General features: G+C 36.7%; 1 protein-coding gene across 1 annotated transcript; it reads left to right on the plus strand.

The window, feature by feature from the left end:
- The first annotated feature begins 834 nt into the window (after positions 1-834).
- cldn15la (claudin 15-like a) lies at positions 835-7,935 on the plus strand. The gene is made up of 5 exons (XM_056472668.1): positions 835-1,187; positions 4,780-4,944; positions 5,067-5,148; positions 6,417-6,530; positions 7,670-7,935. Exons 1-5 carry the CDS (start codon positions 971-973, stop codon positions 7,749-7,751), a joined length of 660 nt encoding a protein of 219 aa, XP_056328643.1. The 5' UTR covers positions 835-970; the 3' UTR covers positions 7,752-7,935.
- Positions 7,936-16,932: the final 8,997 nt, after the last annotated feature.

Raw genomic sequence — 16,932 nt, forward strand, 5'->3', positions numbered from 1 at the left:
GCCAATATAAAGCCCCACACAGAAACAGTTAAGTACAGTTCATCATAAAGCAATTTCCGCACACTAGAAAAGTCTTTTTTATGTGTACGATTATGAAGAACATTAATTACAATGAATGTGTTGAAGTAAAACCTACATAAACTGAAAAAAATGAGACCAATATCACAACAAAAAATGGTTAAAGATTATGAAGAAAACGACTGAGCAAAGACCAGGTTTAAGTAATTATCTAGTTTTTAGAGTATGGTTGTATACACATACAGTTAGATCAGAATTATTAGCCCCTCTGATAATTTTTTCCCTAATTTCTGTTTAACAGAAAAAAAAACTGCAAACAAACATAGCTCCTGGGACGAATTTGGTGCCCTTCAGAAATGTATGTAGGGATACGCAATCAGAATGAGCCTGGGTTGGTTTTTATCCTCAACTGTTTTATTTCAAAATGTATTGGTTACTTGTATTTCTTACAGTTTGTTTAAATCTGTCAAATAAAAATCAATTGAAAATTTAATTCATGAAGGAACTGTGTAAATCAACATATTTATGCTGTGACTCATTGTGCCTTTAAATACCAGTCCACAGATGTCAACTGGATAAAAAATTGCTGTTCACAGTGATTCCCTCACTAGGGGTAGTTTATCTGGTGACTAAGACAACCTATTTTTCAATGCAGCCTTATATCAGTTTCAATACAATCAGAGTGAAACTCCAACCATATATGATAACCAAACATGGTAATGGTGTTATCAGGGTAAATGTGTGTGTCTCGCTAGACCAAATGCTCACACCCATCATCAACGGTACGGTCATAAGCTGGACGGGGTGCGGCGATGGCTTTATGACCCTCCAAAAGGTTGAAGTCCTGCAACCTAACAGAAGAACAATCCAAACCCATCGATCAGGAGCCAAAACAGGACGCCTATACAGACTCTTTCTTTGAATTTTGGATTTGTTTTGTTTGAGGTTGAAAATGTCTACAGCTTTAGAGGTGACGGGATTCTTCATGTGTTTGATCGGCTGGGTTCTTACTGGCCTGGCTGTGGCGAATGACTACTGGAAGATTTCTAGTATTCAAGGCAATGTGATTGTTTCCAACCGCCTCTATGAGAACTTGTGGCACGCTTGTGGAGAGGACAGCACTGGAAAAGCCAACTGTCAAGACTTTCAATCCATGCTTGCCTTGCCAGGTAGGAAAAGCATTACAATTACATTATTAGGCCTGCTCTGTAGGACATTCCAACTCAATCCTGTAATAAATAGTAATATATGTACAGTTGAAGTCATAATTATTCACCCTCTTGTGAATTTTGTTTTTAAAATACATCCCAAATGATGTTTAACAGAGCAAGGAATTTTTCACAGTATTTCCTATAATATTTTTTCATCTGGAGAAAGTCTTATTTGTTTTATTTCAGCTAGAATGAAAGCAGCTTCTAATTTTTTAAAAGACATTTTAAATACTATTAGCCCCCTTTTATTTTATTAGATAGTCTACAGAACAAACCAATGACTTGCCTAATTACCCTAACTTGCCTAAATAACCTAGTCAAGCCTTTAAAGGTCACTTTAAGCTGAATACTAGTGTCTTCAAAATATCTAGTCAAATATTATTTACTGTCATCATGGCAAAGATAAAATAAATCAGTTATTAGAAAGGAGTTATTAAAATGGTTGTTTAGAAATGTGTTGAAAAAAAATAATCAGGGGGGTTAATAATTCTGGCTTAACTGTATGTATATACAACCATAATTTAAATAGAGGAATTACTTAAACCTGAAAATTGCTCAATCGTTTTTTTTCATAATCTTTAACCAATTTTTGTCTGGATTTCAGTTTATGTAGGTTTTACTTCAACACATTCTGCGAGTAATTAATGTTTGTCATGAACATACACATATAAAAAAGACTTCTAGAATCCGGAAATGGATTTAAGACAAACTGTACTTACTGGTTTCTCCATATTGGCAGCCATTTTGTGTTGTAACGATAGGGAGAATAATTTTTGCCCACTTTTATGCTTTGATTTTGAGGATTTGACAATCTGAATGTTTAATGTTTAAATATTGAATATGAATATCAGTCTATTCAAAGAGTAATTAATTCCAAACATAAATATAAACATTCTTCAAAATATTCTATGCTGGTTTCACACCAAATGTTAAGTATTTGCATGACTAAGATAATGTAAATGTGTGAATAGAGGCCAAACGCGACGCTTTTGCCACAAACTTGCAGAATTCACCTCAATCACATAAAAAAAAAAGAGTAATCTGGAGTGAGTGGCACAATGCTTCACATTTGGTGTGAACCCAGCCGAATCTGGAATTGGATTTATGATGGACTGTATATCTTAAAATGATTTAACCATGATCACTGGCAACCCTTTTGTGTTGAAACAAATTGAGAATTGTATTTGTTTTTTCTTAGTACTGGATTTTCCTGAACATACACAGTACTGTGAGGCCACTAGTATTTTTTTACCCCCCCCCCCCCAAAAAAAGGGTTTAAAATTGGCAATTTCTATATTTTTCTGTAGCCTGTAAGGTTGAAATATCAATATACATTTCCAAAGATTATTTTTTGTCATTAATTGTAAGTTATACAGTGAGATTATTGTCTGACAGCAGCCAGTGCTCCACACAGAGAACGGATTTGATCATCATCCAGTCTGTCTGGAATGACATGAAGAAACAGAACAAACTGAGACAAACTAAATCCAGAAGGACTTTGGCTACATCTCGAAAATGCTTAAGAAAAACTGTCCATCATGACCTCCTAGCAATCCCCTTATCATAATTAGCTTCATCACCCTGTCTCCTCTCCACTAATAAGCTGGTGTGTTGTGTGCGGTCTTGCACAAAATGGCTGCTGCCATGCCATCCAGCTGCACACTGGAGATTCCCTCTGCAGCACTTTGAGTACCCAGGAAAGCACTATATAAATGTAAGGAATTAAGTAAGTGATAAACTACACTGTGGATCACTTAAACCAGCTAGTTTGTAAAATTATTAAAATGATAGTTTATTTTATTATTAAAATGTTACGTTATTTAAAACGATATTAGAACATTCCATCCACATTATATTAATGTTGTAAGAACGCTTCCCTTATGTTGACAGTAAGTTCTAAAATGTTATTGTTAAAGGTTCTTACAATATTCAAAACTTTTGGTTTTTCAAACAAACGTAATTTTTGGACGTAGTAGAATTATTCAAAACATTTGTAACAATGCAATAAATAAAATGCACTCGTAGCAGTGCAGTTGTATATACTTTAGTGTCCTTCCAGTGCTGATATACTGCCATATTTCACTACTGTGTTATATTGCGTTTATACAAAGGTCAAATGACATAATCGTGTGAAGAAAGAAGAAAATCTAACAAAACCCCAAAAACCCTTTTGTATGAGGAACTATTTTCTTCCGCCATACATTCAAATCTGCAGCTGATGGTCAGAACAGCAGATGTCGTTACTAATTCACCAATGTCATTTTAGAACTAGTGTTTGAATGATTCTCTAAGGTAATATATAAAGTGATAACAAAACAGGAGATTGTGCTCACAATTTAAGATTATAAGGCTGAACGACATGAAATGCCATCAGTCTACAGAGATTTCCCAATATTTCTCTGTTGCAATTGGGATATCACAATAATTAATCTCAAAAAAGGCAAAGCAAAGCATACACTACAAGTTTCTGTCATATAAATACAGCACTACAACATACAAAAGAGAGAGATCAACTTAATGTCACTTACCTGATTTATAATCATTTGTTCAGCTGTTTAAAATGTCTAATCATCTTGTTTAATTCTGCCCCTTTTCACAGCTTCATACAACAGAATTTCACATGCACAAACTCTAGTGTGATTGCAGCATTAGGCAGGGGTGTCTAAACTTGGTCCTCGAGGGCCATGGTCCTGTAAAGTTCAGTTTCAACCCCAATCAGACACACCTGGGCCAGCTAATCAAGCTCTTACTTGGCTTTCTAGAAACATTAGGTGTGTTGATGAAAAGTTGAAGTTAAAATCTGCAGGACACCGGCCCTCCAGCTCCCTCCAGTTTGGGCACCCCTGCTCTAAGGATTTGTAATGCGATCTCTGTTGCCATTTAGTGGCGGAATGTCAACTGTCATTTTCTTTGGTCTGCTCAGACAGGCCAACACAAATCTCACGGCAATTCGTAACTTTTTGATTTAGTGGCTAATTCGTATGAATTCATACAATCTAATTCGTACAATTCAGTACGATTTGCTCATCCCCCAATGACGGTTAGGTTTAGGGGTAGGGTTAGGTGCCACGCCTCCTTTTTAAAATCATACAATTTCGTACGACTAAACTCGTACGAATTCGTACAAATTAGCCACTAAACTGACAAAACGTAAAATACTTAAGCTTTCTCATGATATCAGGCTGGACAGGCTGATGGTGGCCGATGCACAGAGTCTCCAAAATTCTAAATATTTAAAATATCCACCATCCTTATAAATAAACTGCATAGTTGCAATCTCAACGACTACATTCTCGCCTAAAAAGCCTCAAAAGTACATTACGTAGTCCAACAGCTGCAATATTTGTCAAACTGTAGAGTGTCCTCTGCCTGTTGCTGTATGTGGGCGGAGTAATACACAAGGATGAAGGGTGAATAGGCTGTACGATATTTAAAATATTTATTTACATATATAAACAATAACTAAAAGTAGATACGATATGTACATCTTCATTTTTATCTATCCAAAAACAAAGCCAAACACTAATTTTTTTCCCCATCTTGTCTTCAGTTCACATTCAGGCTTGTCGGGCGTTAGTGATCATTGCCCTGCTCCTGGGGCTGGTTGGTTTAGTTTTATCTACAATGGGGCTGAAGTGCATTAAGATTGGGTCAAAAACAGAAGAATCAAAAGGCAAGACTATGGTCATCGGTGGCATTATCTTCCTCCTAGGAGGTAAGCAAAACTGAGTGTGTTCTTATATCAACATCACCAATTTATTGTCTATGTTTCCCCTTTCTCTATTAGGATCTGTGTAAATAGAAAGGTATTGAGAGAAATACTTTGATTCTCCACAGGTCTTTGCACTATGGTGGGCGTATCTTGGTACGCTGCACGTGTTGTGTCAGAATTCAATGACCCATTCTATGGTGGTGTCAGGTGAGAAAACATTTCATTTGATACATTTTGACTGAAAACCGTGTCCTGTGGTGCAACACTTTATGCTAATTTTAAATAGGACAATTCCATGAAAAACTTTAATTAGTTGGTGGACCCCATTCAACTACACGTGATCAAAGTCTCCTGTCTTTATGATGTGCACCTGTTAAGTTAATGTCTCAGAATTTGTCATATATTTAACCACAGTTAGATTGCTATGTTAAGATAATCTGCTCTCATGCTATTTGTATATTATTTAGAGTTGTTTTTCCTCATTTTTCTATCTTCCAAAAATAATGGATAGGGAAAATATTCAAGGGAACAGTTTAGTTCTTGGGGAACCAGCCCAAATGCCAGTTCCTATGACTGTTCCTATGATGCGTTATATGTTGAAGCTTTCCAATTAGGATACATCGTTCTTTAAAGGGTACTCCAAAGTGAAAACAACCATGGCCGCCATATTCAAGGTATCATTCAAAACTAAAGTGATCAAATCTGGCCACTTTAAAGTAGTAATGAAGGACTTCGAAGAGTACAACTAATGGACTCTTTGAGCTCATTGATCCTTTGTGCAGGGAAGCTGTTTGGTGTCCATTCAGAAGGGCTCATCCCTATATCCTAACTGAGTCATGTCAAGCTCCGCAGAGTTTAGTTTTAGCCCTACTTCCACACACCCCTATTTGTAGAGATCAATCAAGTCCAAAGCACTAAATTAGTTTGATAAAAATGTGTTTAATTAGGGTTGGAACTAAACTTTGCAGAGCTATGGCCCTCCAGGAACTGAGTTTGACAACTGTGCCCTAACCCCTTTGAATGAGTCCTTCTGAATGGCACACGCTGCCAGTTCCTAAAACTATCCAATGCGAAGACCCCTATTGGCTCTCTAGAATATATGGGGGAATATATATATAATAAAGCTGATCACTCCCTGGCCATCGGGAAGAAGGAGGTAGAGAGAGAAGGGTTGGTGAGAGAGAAGTGGAGACGGGGATTACTGGAGTCAGTGGAGGGGTGGGGCATAGATGTGTTGGAGGGGGAGGGAGGGGGAGGGGGTATAGGCTGAGAGGGGCACCTCAGCCAATGAGGGCAGAGGGGCAGTGGCTCTAGCCACCGGGCCACTCCCCTGTGCACGCCCTGGTCTTTAAACATTTGAATGTCCCTGGTTGTTCTTTAAAATACCATTGGCAGATTTAGCTCACTTCTGTGTTGCGATTTAACCCAAAGATAAGAGTAGGTGCATATACTGATCTTTCCTTCTCTGTGTGCAGGTTTGAGCTGGGCACTGGGCTCTACATCGGCTGGGCTGGAGCAGCGCTATGCATGCTGGGTGGTGGTTTCCAGTGCAGTGCCTATCAAAGGTTCTCCAAATCAAAAGAAAAAGGGTAAATGTCACATTTCTCTACTGTATATACATCCTTTCTGTGGATTATATTAAAGTCCCCATGAAATGGAAGTTAAAATTGTCCTTTGTTCCACTATCGTGACGTACATCCATTTGAAATTGTCATTAAATGAGGAAAAAAAAAATGTAGAGCAGTGCATAATTTTGTTCTTTGGGAACCGATTGGATTTGTCACGAACAGCACCCTAACTACACATCTTTTACCGAACTGGACTACATATCCCATCATGCACCTCTCACACACACCAGTTCCAGATCGCCATCGATTGCAAGCACACAACAGCTGAAGCTCATGAGGACTGATTACCAGGACTATAAATACACCTCACTCACACACACTTGAGTCTTCTGTAACGAGTGGGTCTTTCAACCGGGGTGAGGATTCAAATGCAGCTTTATTTTGGGATGGTCGTACAGGCATGGTCAAAATAGGAACAGACAGGAGCATGAAGGTAATCCAAAGAATGCTCAGAATAACATGGTCGGGAAAGAGCAGGTGGCAAAACAACATAAACAATAAACAAAGCAAGGGCCAAAAGCACAGTCAGGCAAGACAAGGATAATGCTCACTTACAGGACACAAGACTCAGCAAAGGAGTGTGAGTGTGTGCTGTGTTTATAGACCAAGTAATCGGTCCTCATGAGCTTCAGCTGTGTGTTTGCAATCAGTGGTGATCTGGAACTGGTGTGTGTGAGGTGTATGATGGGATATGTAGTCCAGCTTGTAGACAGTAATTGTTTCTCCAGCGATCTGCAAGGGCTTGATCGCTGGTGATCATGACAGGATTGTTGAAAGATGGCCGATGCTAGCAAATTGGAGGAAGATTAATGAATGGATGAACACACCCACTAATAGCCCCGCCCTAAAGCACTGATAGCTCCGCCCTAAGGCTATGATACCAGAAGTGATGGGGGGAAGTTATAGTATTTTATTAAAGATTATGAGGGCAAATGAGTTTTTACAAAATGATGAAGTGCACAGATACATCGTTTATAACAAGAACCACTATATAAAAATAAGAAGAGTCAATTTGGATTTTATGTCGACTTTAAATGGACTTCTTTATTTTATTATAATTATTGCTGATTGTGTGTTTGTTTGTGTTATCTTTTTAACAGGGCATACTACCCAGCTGGTAAACCACAGACCATCTATACCACAGCTCAATCGAATGCAGAAACATCCAAAGCTTATGTCTGAGATTTCAGAGTCACCCGTTTTAACCAGGCTGAACTGTTGTTACGTTGATATTTGTTTAACTCCATTATGTTTTTGCTACTTTTTGTGGTTAGTCAGGACTATGTTGTGTTCACGATTAATGTAAAAATCAAGTAAATTTTCATGGATGCGGCACTTGTGGAATAAAACATGCCCCCTGATTCAATTTCCTTCTGTATATGCATTATATATTTTAGTGACAAACAACTTTTGTTCAAAATGCATACTGTATTTAATGCCACTATTAGTGCATAATTGGCCATGTGAATACAGTTTACAGGATTTGTTTGGATTATTCAAAAGAAATATGTTTTCAAATATATACGTATGAGAACTTCATCATGTGACAACTAGCTTCATTCATCCCTAAAGACCATTTAATACACTGGGATTTTCTTTAAAGGCATAGTTCACCCAAAATGTACAATTTACTCATTATTTACTCACCCTTAAGTGGTTCCAAATCTATTTTTTATTTCTTCTGTTCAGTTCAATTCAACTGTATTCATAAAGCACTTTAAAACAACACAGCTGACAAAAGTGCTGACAACAGAGAGTAAACAAACTTTAAAATACAAATAAATAAACATAAAATGTCAACATCTCACGCTGTGCTAAAAGCCAAATTGAACTAGTGGGTTTTAAGAAGAGATTTAAAAACAGTAATGGAAGAGGCTTGTCTAATATACAACGGCAACTCATTCCACAATTTTGGTGCAGCCACAGCAAAAGCCCGATCCCCTCTGAGCTTTCAGCTGATCAATCCTGGGTACGCCCAGGAGGAGCTGGTCGGCTAACCTGAGCGAACGAGAAGGTGTGTAAGGACAGAGAAGCTCAGGGAGGTAAAGGGGTGCAGTAACATTTTAGACACTTATAAACAAATAAAAGTAACTTAAAATGGATCCTGAAATGCACAGGCAGCCAGTGAAGAGGACAAAACCGGGGTGATATGCTCGCACGTATTTGCGTGTGCCAGTTAAAAGACGTGCAGCTGCATTCTGAACAAGATGTAGTCAAAAAATAGAAGACTGACTCACCCCAAAATAAATGGCATTGCAGTAGTCCAAGCGGGAGGTTATAAAAGCATGGATTACTGTTTCAAAGTGCTTGTGTGATTCTGTTGAATACAAAGGAAGATATTTTAAAGAAAGCTGAAAACCTATGAAAATACTATGAAAGTCAATGGTCACAGGTTTTCAACATTTTTCAAAATATCTTCTTTTGTTTTTAACAGAAGAAAGAAACAAAGATTTGAGACAAGTAAAGGGTGAGTAAATGATGATACAATTTTCATTTTTTTATGAACCATCCCTTTAAAGCCCATTTCTGAGGTCTGTTTCTTCTACAGGTCCTAACCGTGCTATAGTATATGGATAGTAGGGGAGAAAAAAGCACATGTAAAAATAAAAAAATGGTGAATATTACAAAGATGATTCAGGTGTGTTTAATTATGCAAATGTGCGGTGTTGGTGCTGGTCCAGGAACAGGTTTGGGTCTACATTGCAACAAAATGGAGACATACTGAAAACAAAGAAACAGTATTGTAATAGTTCCTTGTTAATCGCTGGAGTTACGTTCTAAAAAAATAACCTAAATTGGCGAAATCCGTGAAGTAGTCAGCAAAGCGGTACATCATTGCTTAAAATAAGCTTTTACTCACTCTTAAGTTGCTTCCAGATCTGAAATGTATAACACACGTACCCTAAGTAACCTATTTTACAAAAATGTAGACAGCACTCCCTGGTGGATTTGTCATCTGAAAAGTGCAACAATGTGTGCCTGAAGCAATGTAGTTAATATTTCACAAAAAAAAACAAAAAAAAAATGGGGGCTCAAATTTTCAATATACCTGGGTTGCAAAAAAAAAAAAAAAATAATAATAATAATCAGCTGACAATTCAGATAATAGATGCAATTAAAATCAAAAGAGCAATAATCCACTGTAAACAATATCCATAAATGAGCCGTTTACGAATTCATGTTATTATTTTACTCTTTTTATTTATGCTTTTGAATTGCATTATGGGATCTAGATCTCTCTTTCAGCCATTTCTAAACTTCAAAAATTCTAAGAAGAGAGTTTTATTGACATTTTTAATAGTTTAAAGTGATATATTGTCTTGGTTGGTGTTGTAATACACTTCAAAAACCTTGTAATTGTAACACGGTGAGTGACAGAGACAACTGAGGTTTGGATCCACTTGCAGGCTTATTCAAAGTCAGGCAAGCAAAGGTAAACAGAGGTGCAAACAGATGTATAAAGGCAATCCAGAATTGTAGTCACTATAACAGGCGAGAGGTCGGAAGGCAGGGGGCAGACAGGGACAAAAAGACAAACTAGGCTAAGGTCAAAACACGGGAAACCAAGACTAGGAGAACCGCGTTGTGTTGTCACTTTACAGAAAACAAGACTTGGCAAGGGAAGTGAGTGTGTGTGCTGCTTAAGTAGTGTGTGTGTGTGTGTAATCAGTCTTTGACGATCCTCAGGTGGTGCAAGTGTAATCAGTCAAAATGAGTAAGCGTGTGTGTGAATAAAGTGCATGTGTGAAAATGTAGTCCAGAACTGGCAGATTTGTAGTCCATAAGGATTGTGAGTGAGATCCAGCAATCTATGAAATTACAATCACTGGTGATTGTGACAGTAATAAACTGTATTTTACAGATTTATTTCTTATTTCTACATTTATAAAAATTATAACATTTCAAACTACTAAAATGTAAATAAAATGCACTTTGTTAAACTGTAGAGTTGAAGTTTCAACATCAAAATTCGACAGAGCTGAGATCAAGCTCTCATAATGCAGTTCACTACCATAAATAAACACTTGTATATATATATATATATATATATATATATATATATATATATATATATATATGTATATATATATATATGTTATATGTATATATATACTGTATATATATACTGTATATATACTGTATATATGCTTGATTTACATGACACCATGTGCATGTTGACTATATTGCTGGGAGTAATCCTGAGTGCGATAACAATTTCTTCATGTGTTTGGTGGCGGTAATCCCTCTTTAGCTTTCCAGGGTCTTACACTGCTGACACTGACAGTCTGGGATTATAACTGAGGCACTACCAATGATTATTACCTCTGAGCATGTGTTAAAGGGTCCTATTTATTCAGGGTGAGTTTTACATTCAGCGATTGTCTATAGTGAATACTACAAGTATATACTGTTAGACTTTGCTGCAATTTTACAGTTATTTACTGCTAAAACACCCAGTAAAATACCACATATGTTCTTTACAGTTCACTACTGTAATGTGCACTGCATTATGGGTAGGCCCACACGGAATCTGCGCGCGCAGAATTCCGCAGATTTTCCGCAGATTTCGGCAGAATTCTGCAGATTTTTAGCCCATCATTACATCATTAATTGTTTATTTACTTGAGTAAAAGTGTTTTAATCTATATTTATTTAGTTTTTAAATTAATTACAGTTATATTATTGACTACTATGAAAATGTTTTGATTTATTTACAATACAGTTTGTACAGCAATATTTTCTGTCTTTTAGTAGAGATATTATATGAGAGACTTGCTTTGTTTACCAAATAAAGAAAATCTAATTGGATTTGCATTTTAAACATTAAATACAAGTTTAAAAGATATTATTTTTTATTTCACATATTAAGGTTTTAGTTATGATACTCCCAAAATAATTCCGCAGAAATCTTCAGATTTTTACCAAAATTCTCCGCAGAAATAGCAAAAAAGTGTCCGCAGATTATGGGTAAACGTCTGGCCCTAATTATGGGTAAACTCATGTAGTAACTTACTGCATATTAGGTATTTGTGGTATTCTACTGTAATCAAAGTAATCAAGTACTGCTGCTGTAGTCGATGAAAAAAAAATAGTAATTAACATCATGTATCACAAAATGTATTTAAAATAGACAGATGGATTAGTTAGTAACGATTGTAAACCGTTTAAAAAGGAAACAATAACAATGAATAATAAATATATTTTGTACACAACATTGCTCTGAATTTATAAAGTTCGATAGTTAATACTAAATATAAAGAATTTGTACTGGCAGTTTAAAATAAAATAAATTACAGTAAAATTACTGTAAAAATTGTCATACTGTAAAACTAAAGTGTGATAAAAATCTTTTTACCATAAAAAGAAAAGTTGCGGTAAGGCTATTTTGCTGTAAAATTAAATTTTGATAGCGGCCTGATACTGTAAAACACATTTACAGCTAAGTTACTGTAAAGGGGCAACAGTGCTGGCAGTAAGATACCGCAAAAATGCAATAAAATGTCTAACAATGTATATCACTTTGTTACTAGGACGTATTTGATTGATTACATTCATTATTTACAGATGAGATCAAGAGTTTAGATACAATTTACTGAATGTACACATTTATTATTTTAGCAGAATAGGAGGGATCACACCAAATGCATGTTATTTCTTTGTTTAATACTGACCTGAATTAGATATTTCACATACAAGATTATTACATATACTTCTCAAGAAAAAATAATAGTTGAACTAATTTTGTTTTGTTGAAATTCCCTGTTCAAAGATAGCTTGTTCATCATTCATTCATTCATTTTTTTGGCTTAGTTCCTTTATTAATCTGGGGTCGCCACAGTGGAATGAATTGCCAACTTATCCAACATATGTTTTACACAGCAGATGCCCTTCCAGATGCAACCCATCACTGAGAAACACCCATACACTCTCATTCACACACTGATACACTACGGACAATTTAGTTTACCCAATTTACTTTACCCAATTCAAATATTGCGCATGTCTTTGGACTTGTGGAGGAAACCGGAGCACCCGGAGGAAACCCACAAGTGACCCATAAGTGACTGCTGCGCCGTGTGTTTTTAGGTGTATTTTTTTCCCCCATTCTTCCTGCAAACAAGTTTTAAGGTGGGCAACAGTCTGTGGTCTTTGTTGTCGCATTTTGCACTTCAAAATGCACCACACATTCTCTATTGGAGACAGGTTGGGACTGCAGGCAGGCCAGTCAAGTACCTGTATCCTCTTCCTCCATAGCCAGGGCTTTATAATGTGTGTAGAATGTGTTTTTGCATTGTCTTGTTGAAATATCCATGGGCGTCCCTGGAAAAAAAGGCAGCATATTGTGCTCCAAAATCCCTATGTACTTTTCAGCATTAATGGTGCCATCACAGAAGTGCAAGTTACTGCAAGCACTGGCCAAAAATAAGGCACTGACACAACTCCATACCATGACAGACCAGCTTGTTGCTGGTAACAGTCTAGATGATCCTTTTCTTCTTTTCTTCACCCATTTCTCCCCCCAAAAATACTTGAAATACTGATTCATCAGAGCACAGGACACATTTCCACTGTGTGATGGTCCATCTCAGATGCCTCAGAGCCCAAAGAAGTCAACAGTTTGAAGAAGTTTGCTTCTGGACACTGTTAACATAGGGCTTCCTTTGGCACAGTACAGTTTTCACTGGCATTTGTGCATTTAACTACGTATTGTGGCTCTTGACAAAGGTTTGCCAAAGTAGCCCTGAGCACATGTGGTGATATGGCTTATAGATGAATGAGGATTCTTGATGCAATGCTGCCTGAGCGACTGGAGATCATGGTTGTTCAGCTTAGGCTTGTGCCCTCGTCCTTTACACACTGAAATTCCTCCAGATTCCTTGAATCTATTATGTTATGCACTGCTGAAGGTAAAATATCCAAATGTCTTCCTGTCATTCTTTGAGGAACATTGTTTTTAAACATTTTAATAACATCTCATGTATTTGTTGGCAAACTGGTGATCCTCAGCCCATCTTTGCTCCTAAAGGACTAGACATTTCTTGGATGCTGCTTTTGTACCAAATCATAATTACAATCACCTGTTGACATCACCTGTTTCAAATCACATCACCATTTAACCAATTTACCTGATTACTAGCCCTAAATTGCTCCTGTCCCAACTTTTTTTTAGAATATGTTGCAGGTCTGAATGACTGGAAAAGATGTATATTTTCAAATGAAATGAAGTTGACCAGACAAAACATGAAATATTTTGTGTTCTTATTGTCTTCTAATCACCAAATTTGGAAGTCCTTACTTTCTTTTTTATTTGTGTTTTCCATACTGTCCCAACTTTTTCTGATTTGGGATTGTAAATCAAGCAGCACTATCTCGACAAAACAATCAAATTAATCCAGTTTTTCTCTTTGATATAAGATTATTTTTCTTACCCGTTGGCAATTTATTTAGCTTGTTTTAAGGAAAAGCTTACCTAATTTCGACATGTTATTTCTAAAAACAAGCCAATGTTTTTATCATCAAGAAAATTATTCTTGATTTAAGAATTTGTTGATTTTTGGACCAGAAACAGGGCAAAAACTCTAAGTAAGAAATAAAAATGCGGTGTAAAACCATTAATGAAACTAAAACTAAACTAAAATGAATTTTAAAAAAAGAGTATCGAATTCAAAAAAGGCAAAACTATATTAACCTTACAGATATGTTTGTTGTTTACACACAAACCCTACTCAGACCACAGTTGTCAGCACGTGCCTTGATCCTGACAAATAAAGCGTTGATGCTCCTCGTGTCAGTGGATAGTAAATCTCCCCCATTGCTGACCAAGGCAAACCGACCCAATCCGCTCAGGCAGGTAAGGAAGCATGGCTCTGTATCATAATCCATCCGTCCATTTTGAGAAGGCTGGAGAATGGGGGAAAGGGATTGCTATAACCCTGGCTAACCTGATTAGTTGGACCATACACATCCTAGGTACAAATAGCAGCTCCACCCCACGGGTCACTGCTCTCTCTGTCTTCAAGCTTCACAAATTAGTCATCAGCAATCATCACGACCAGGTATGAAACTTATTAAAGATATAGATTTTTTAACGATCTGTTTGTTGTTTGTTAAAACGTCTATTTAAAATGAGCTGAAAATACTAAATGTGAGAGTTTTTTGTGAAAATTTAAATGTTTTACTTTCAATCAACTTAAATTTGTAAAAACTAATAAGTCAACTTAATTCCGTTATGTTGTCCCAACATATATCGTTTGTGTGCACTGTAAAAAGCGATTAGTTACTTTAAAAAAACAAGAAGTTTGTACTTTTAAAATGTCAGTAAACCCATTGACTTAACTTTTATAATTATAAATACTGTACAGTTTGTTTACTCAATATTTATACTTTATATATTGATTTATACTTCTGCGTCGAGTGATCCGCATGACCCATGGCGCCTGCCTTGCATGTACTCTTTCATTTTTACTTTTGAATGCTGTTTTGTGTTGGCAGTAGGGTTTTATATTCCTCTGTGTCAATTTTCTTCATGGGTGTTTTGTTTTTTCTGAACGCTACATTAATGTACAAGTAGCTTAAACCCACTCATTCAGAGGCGGGAATTGGATGTGCAACAACTTTAATCAGAAGGTAAACACAAAACAAAAATTTTCATCTGGAGCTCCTTCACAGCACTCGACACTTGTAAACACTCGCTCCATCGGGCTCACGGCTTTCAGCACTGCCCACACTCGTCAGCACTCCCAAGCCCACCAATCACAGAGCAAGTGCTACACGTCGTTGCAACGTGTAGTAAAAAATTTTGAGAGGTGCACATCAGCCATGGTGAGGGATATTCGATCGTGTGTAGGCTGCGCCGGATCTTACGCGTGCACTTGATGCAGAAGTATAAATCAGCCTTAAAGCAACAAGTTTACTGTCTTTTTTTAAGTAAAGTCAACTATAAAAGATATGGGCGTAGTATCTATGACATCACCCATAGGTCTCTGAAGACAGCAAATGAAGCTGCAAATAGGTGTGGCCACCTGTCACCATTTTGTTCGCGCGTCATCACACTGACCGGGGTAACCAAAAAAGGGCAAAGAGGCAAAGCGTGAGCGGAGCTACAGACGCCTGCTAGCATTTTGCTTAGACAGACTTTTCTTTGGGAGAAATGCTTAATACTTTATTACCTGCGACTCGTTTGTGTTCTGACCACATGTGCTTGGCTGTACACTATATCAATAAAGTGTTTAGACTTTTAAAAACACTGTTGTTATACAATGAGCCACTAAGCATTGTTCTTATGATGTTTTTCTACAGGAGGAAAGGGCGAATTACTTCCAAACACTTAAAATAAAGTCTGTGTCAGTAAACGCAAGGCTATTGATGAAATCCAGGCATAACACTGTATGACAATGTTTCAGATGACTGTTTTATAGCTTACAGGTAATCGATCTGTCAGATTCTGGAGGGCATTACAGCTCTAAAGAAAATTATAAATGATAAATGATCTTAAATAAAACAAATACATTAATAGAGATGGTATATAAGTAGATGTATAAGTGATGTCACTCACCGGGGAAATGGAGGCCACGTGAATGGTTTGTGAGCACAATAAATGCACACAGCATGCCATATCATCTGATAATTGTAGGAAATAATTCCAAAAGGCAACTGACTGTGTAAAGAAACATAAAACAACACAAAAATACGATGTATATGCCGAGTTCAGCAGCTAATCAGCCGGAATCAGTTGAGGTGAAGTGACGGCAACCAGCAAGACCTAGCTGTCACTCAAGGGGCCACGCCCTTAATTATGCAGACCTAATATAACTTAATATAAACTAAACAGATGAGTTATAAAAATGTTCACCCCCCTCACAGTTGTCATAAAGGGTAACATTAGCTATATGAATCAAAATCGTTCTTTGTACCAGGCTGTAAACCTTTTTTCTGTTGTAAAGTTTGCCATTTTAACAGTGGGCTCAATAGAAATGTGCTCTATTATGGAATTTCGATGAATTGCAGTTTCAGATACTTTCGTATTTGCTTCACAAAGGAGAGCGGGAGGTTGCCGCTTGTGTGGAAGGCAGCATTTTTTACAGTGTGCCTGCCCTGTTTGTTCAAACTACTTATTTAAAATGAGCTGAATCAAGTTAACTTAATTTGTGTTGAGATTGCATTTTTTGGGAAAAAACAACGAGTAACATTACATTTTATGTTACTTTTACTAAAACAAAGAGCCTCTTTTAGTCTTTGAAAGACATGATTACAAGTCAAAATTATAGATTTTTATTTCATGCAAAAGATTGTTAGAATATTAAGACAGATTAAGATTGTGTTCCATAAATGTAAATTTGCTACCTTAAATATATAAAAATGT

The sequence above is a fragment of the Danio aesculapii genome, chromosome 2 (assembly GCF_903798145.1).
Source record: "Danio aesculapii chromosome 2, fDanAes4.1, whole genome shotgun sequence".
NCBI lineage: Eukaryota > Metazoa > Chordata > Actinopteri > Cypriniformes > Danionidae > Danio > Danio aesculapii.

Excerpts from the sequence above, each read along its gene's own strand:
- cldn15la (XM_056472668.1), top strand. The coding sequence starts at position 971 with ATGTCTACAGCTTTAGAGGTGACGGGATTCTTCATGTGTTTGATCGGC. Across the intron at positions 5,149-6,416 it reads CCATTCTATGGTGGTGTCAG|GTTTGAGCTGGGCACTGGGC; the intron begins GTGAGAAAACAT and ends CTCTGTGTGCAG. Across the intron at positions 6,531-7,669 it reads TCCAAATCAAAAGAAAAAGG|GGCATACTACCCAGCTGGTA; the intron begins GTAAATGTCACA and ends TCTTTTTAACAG.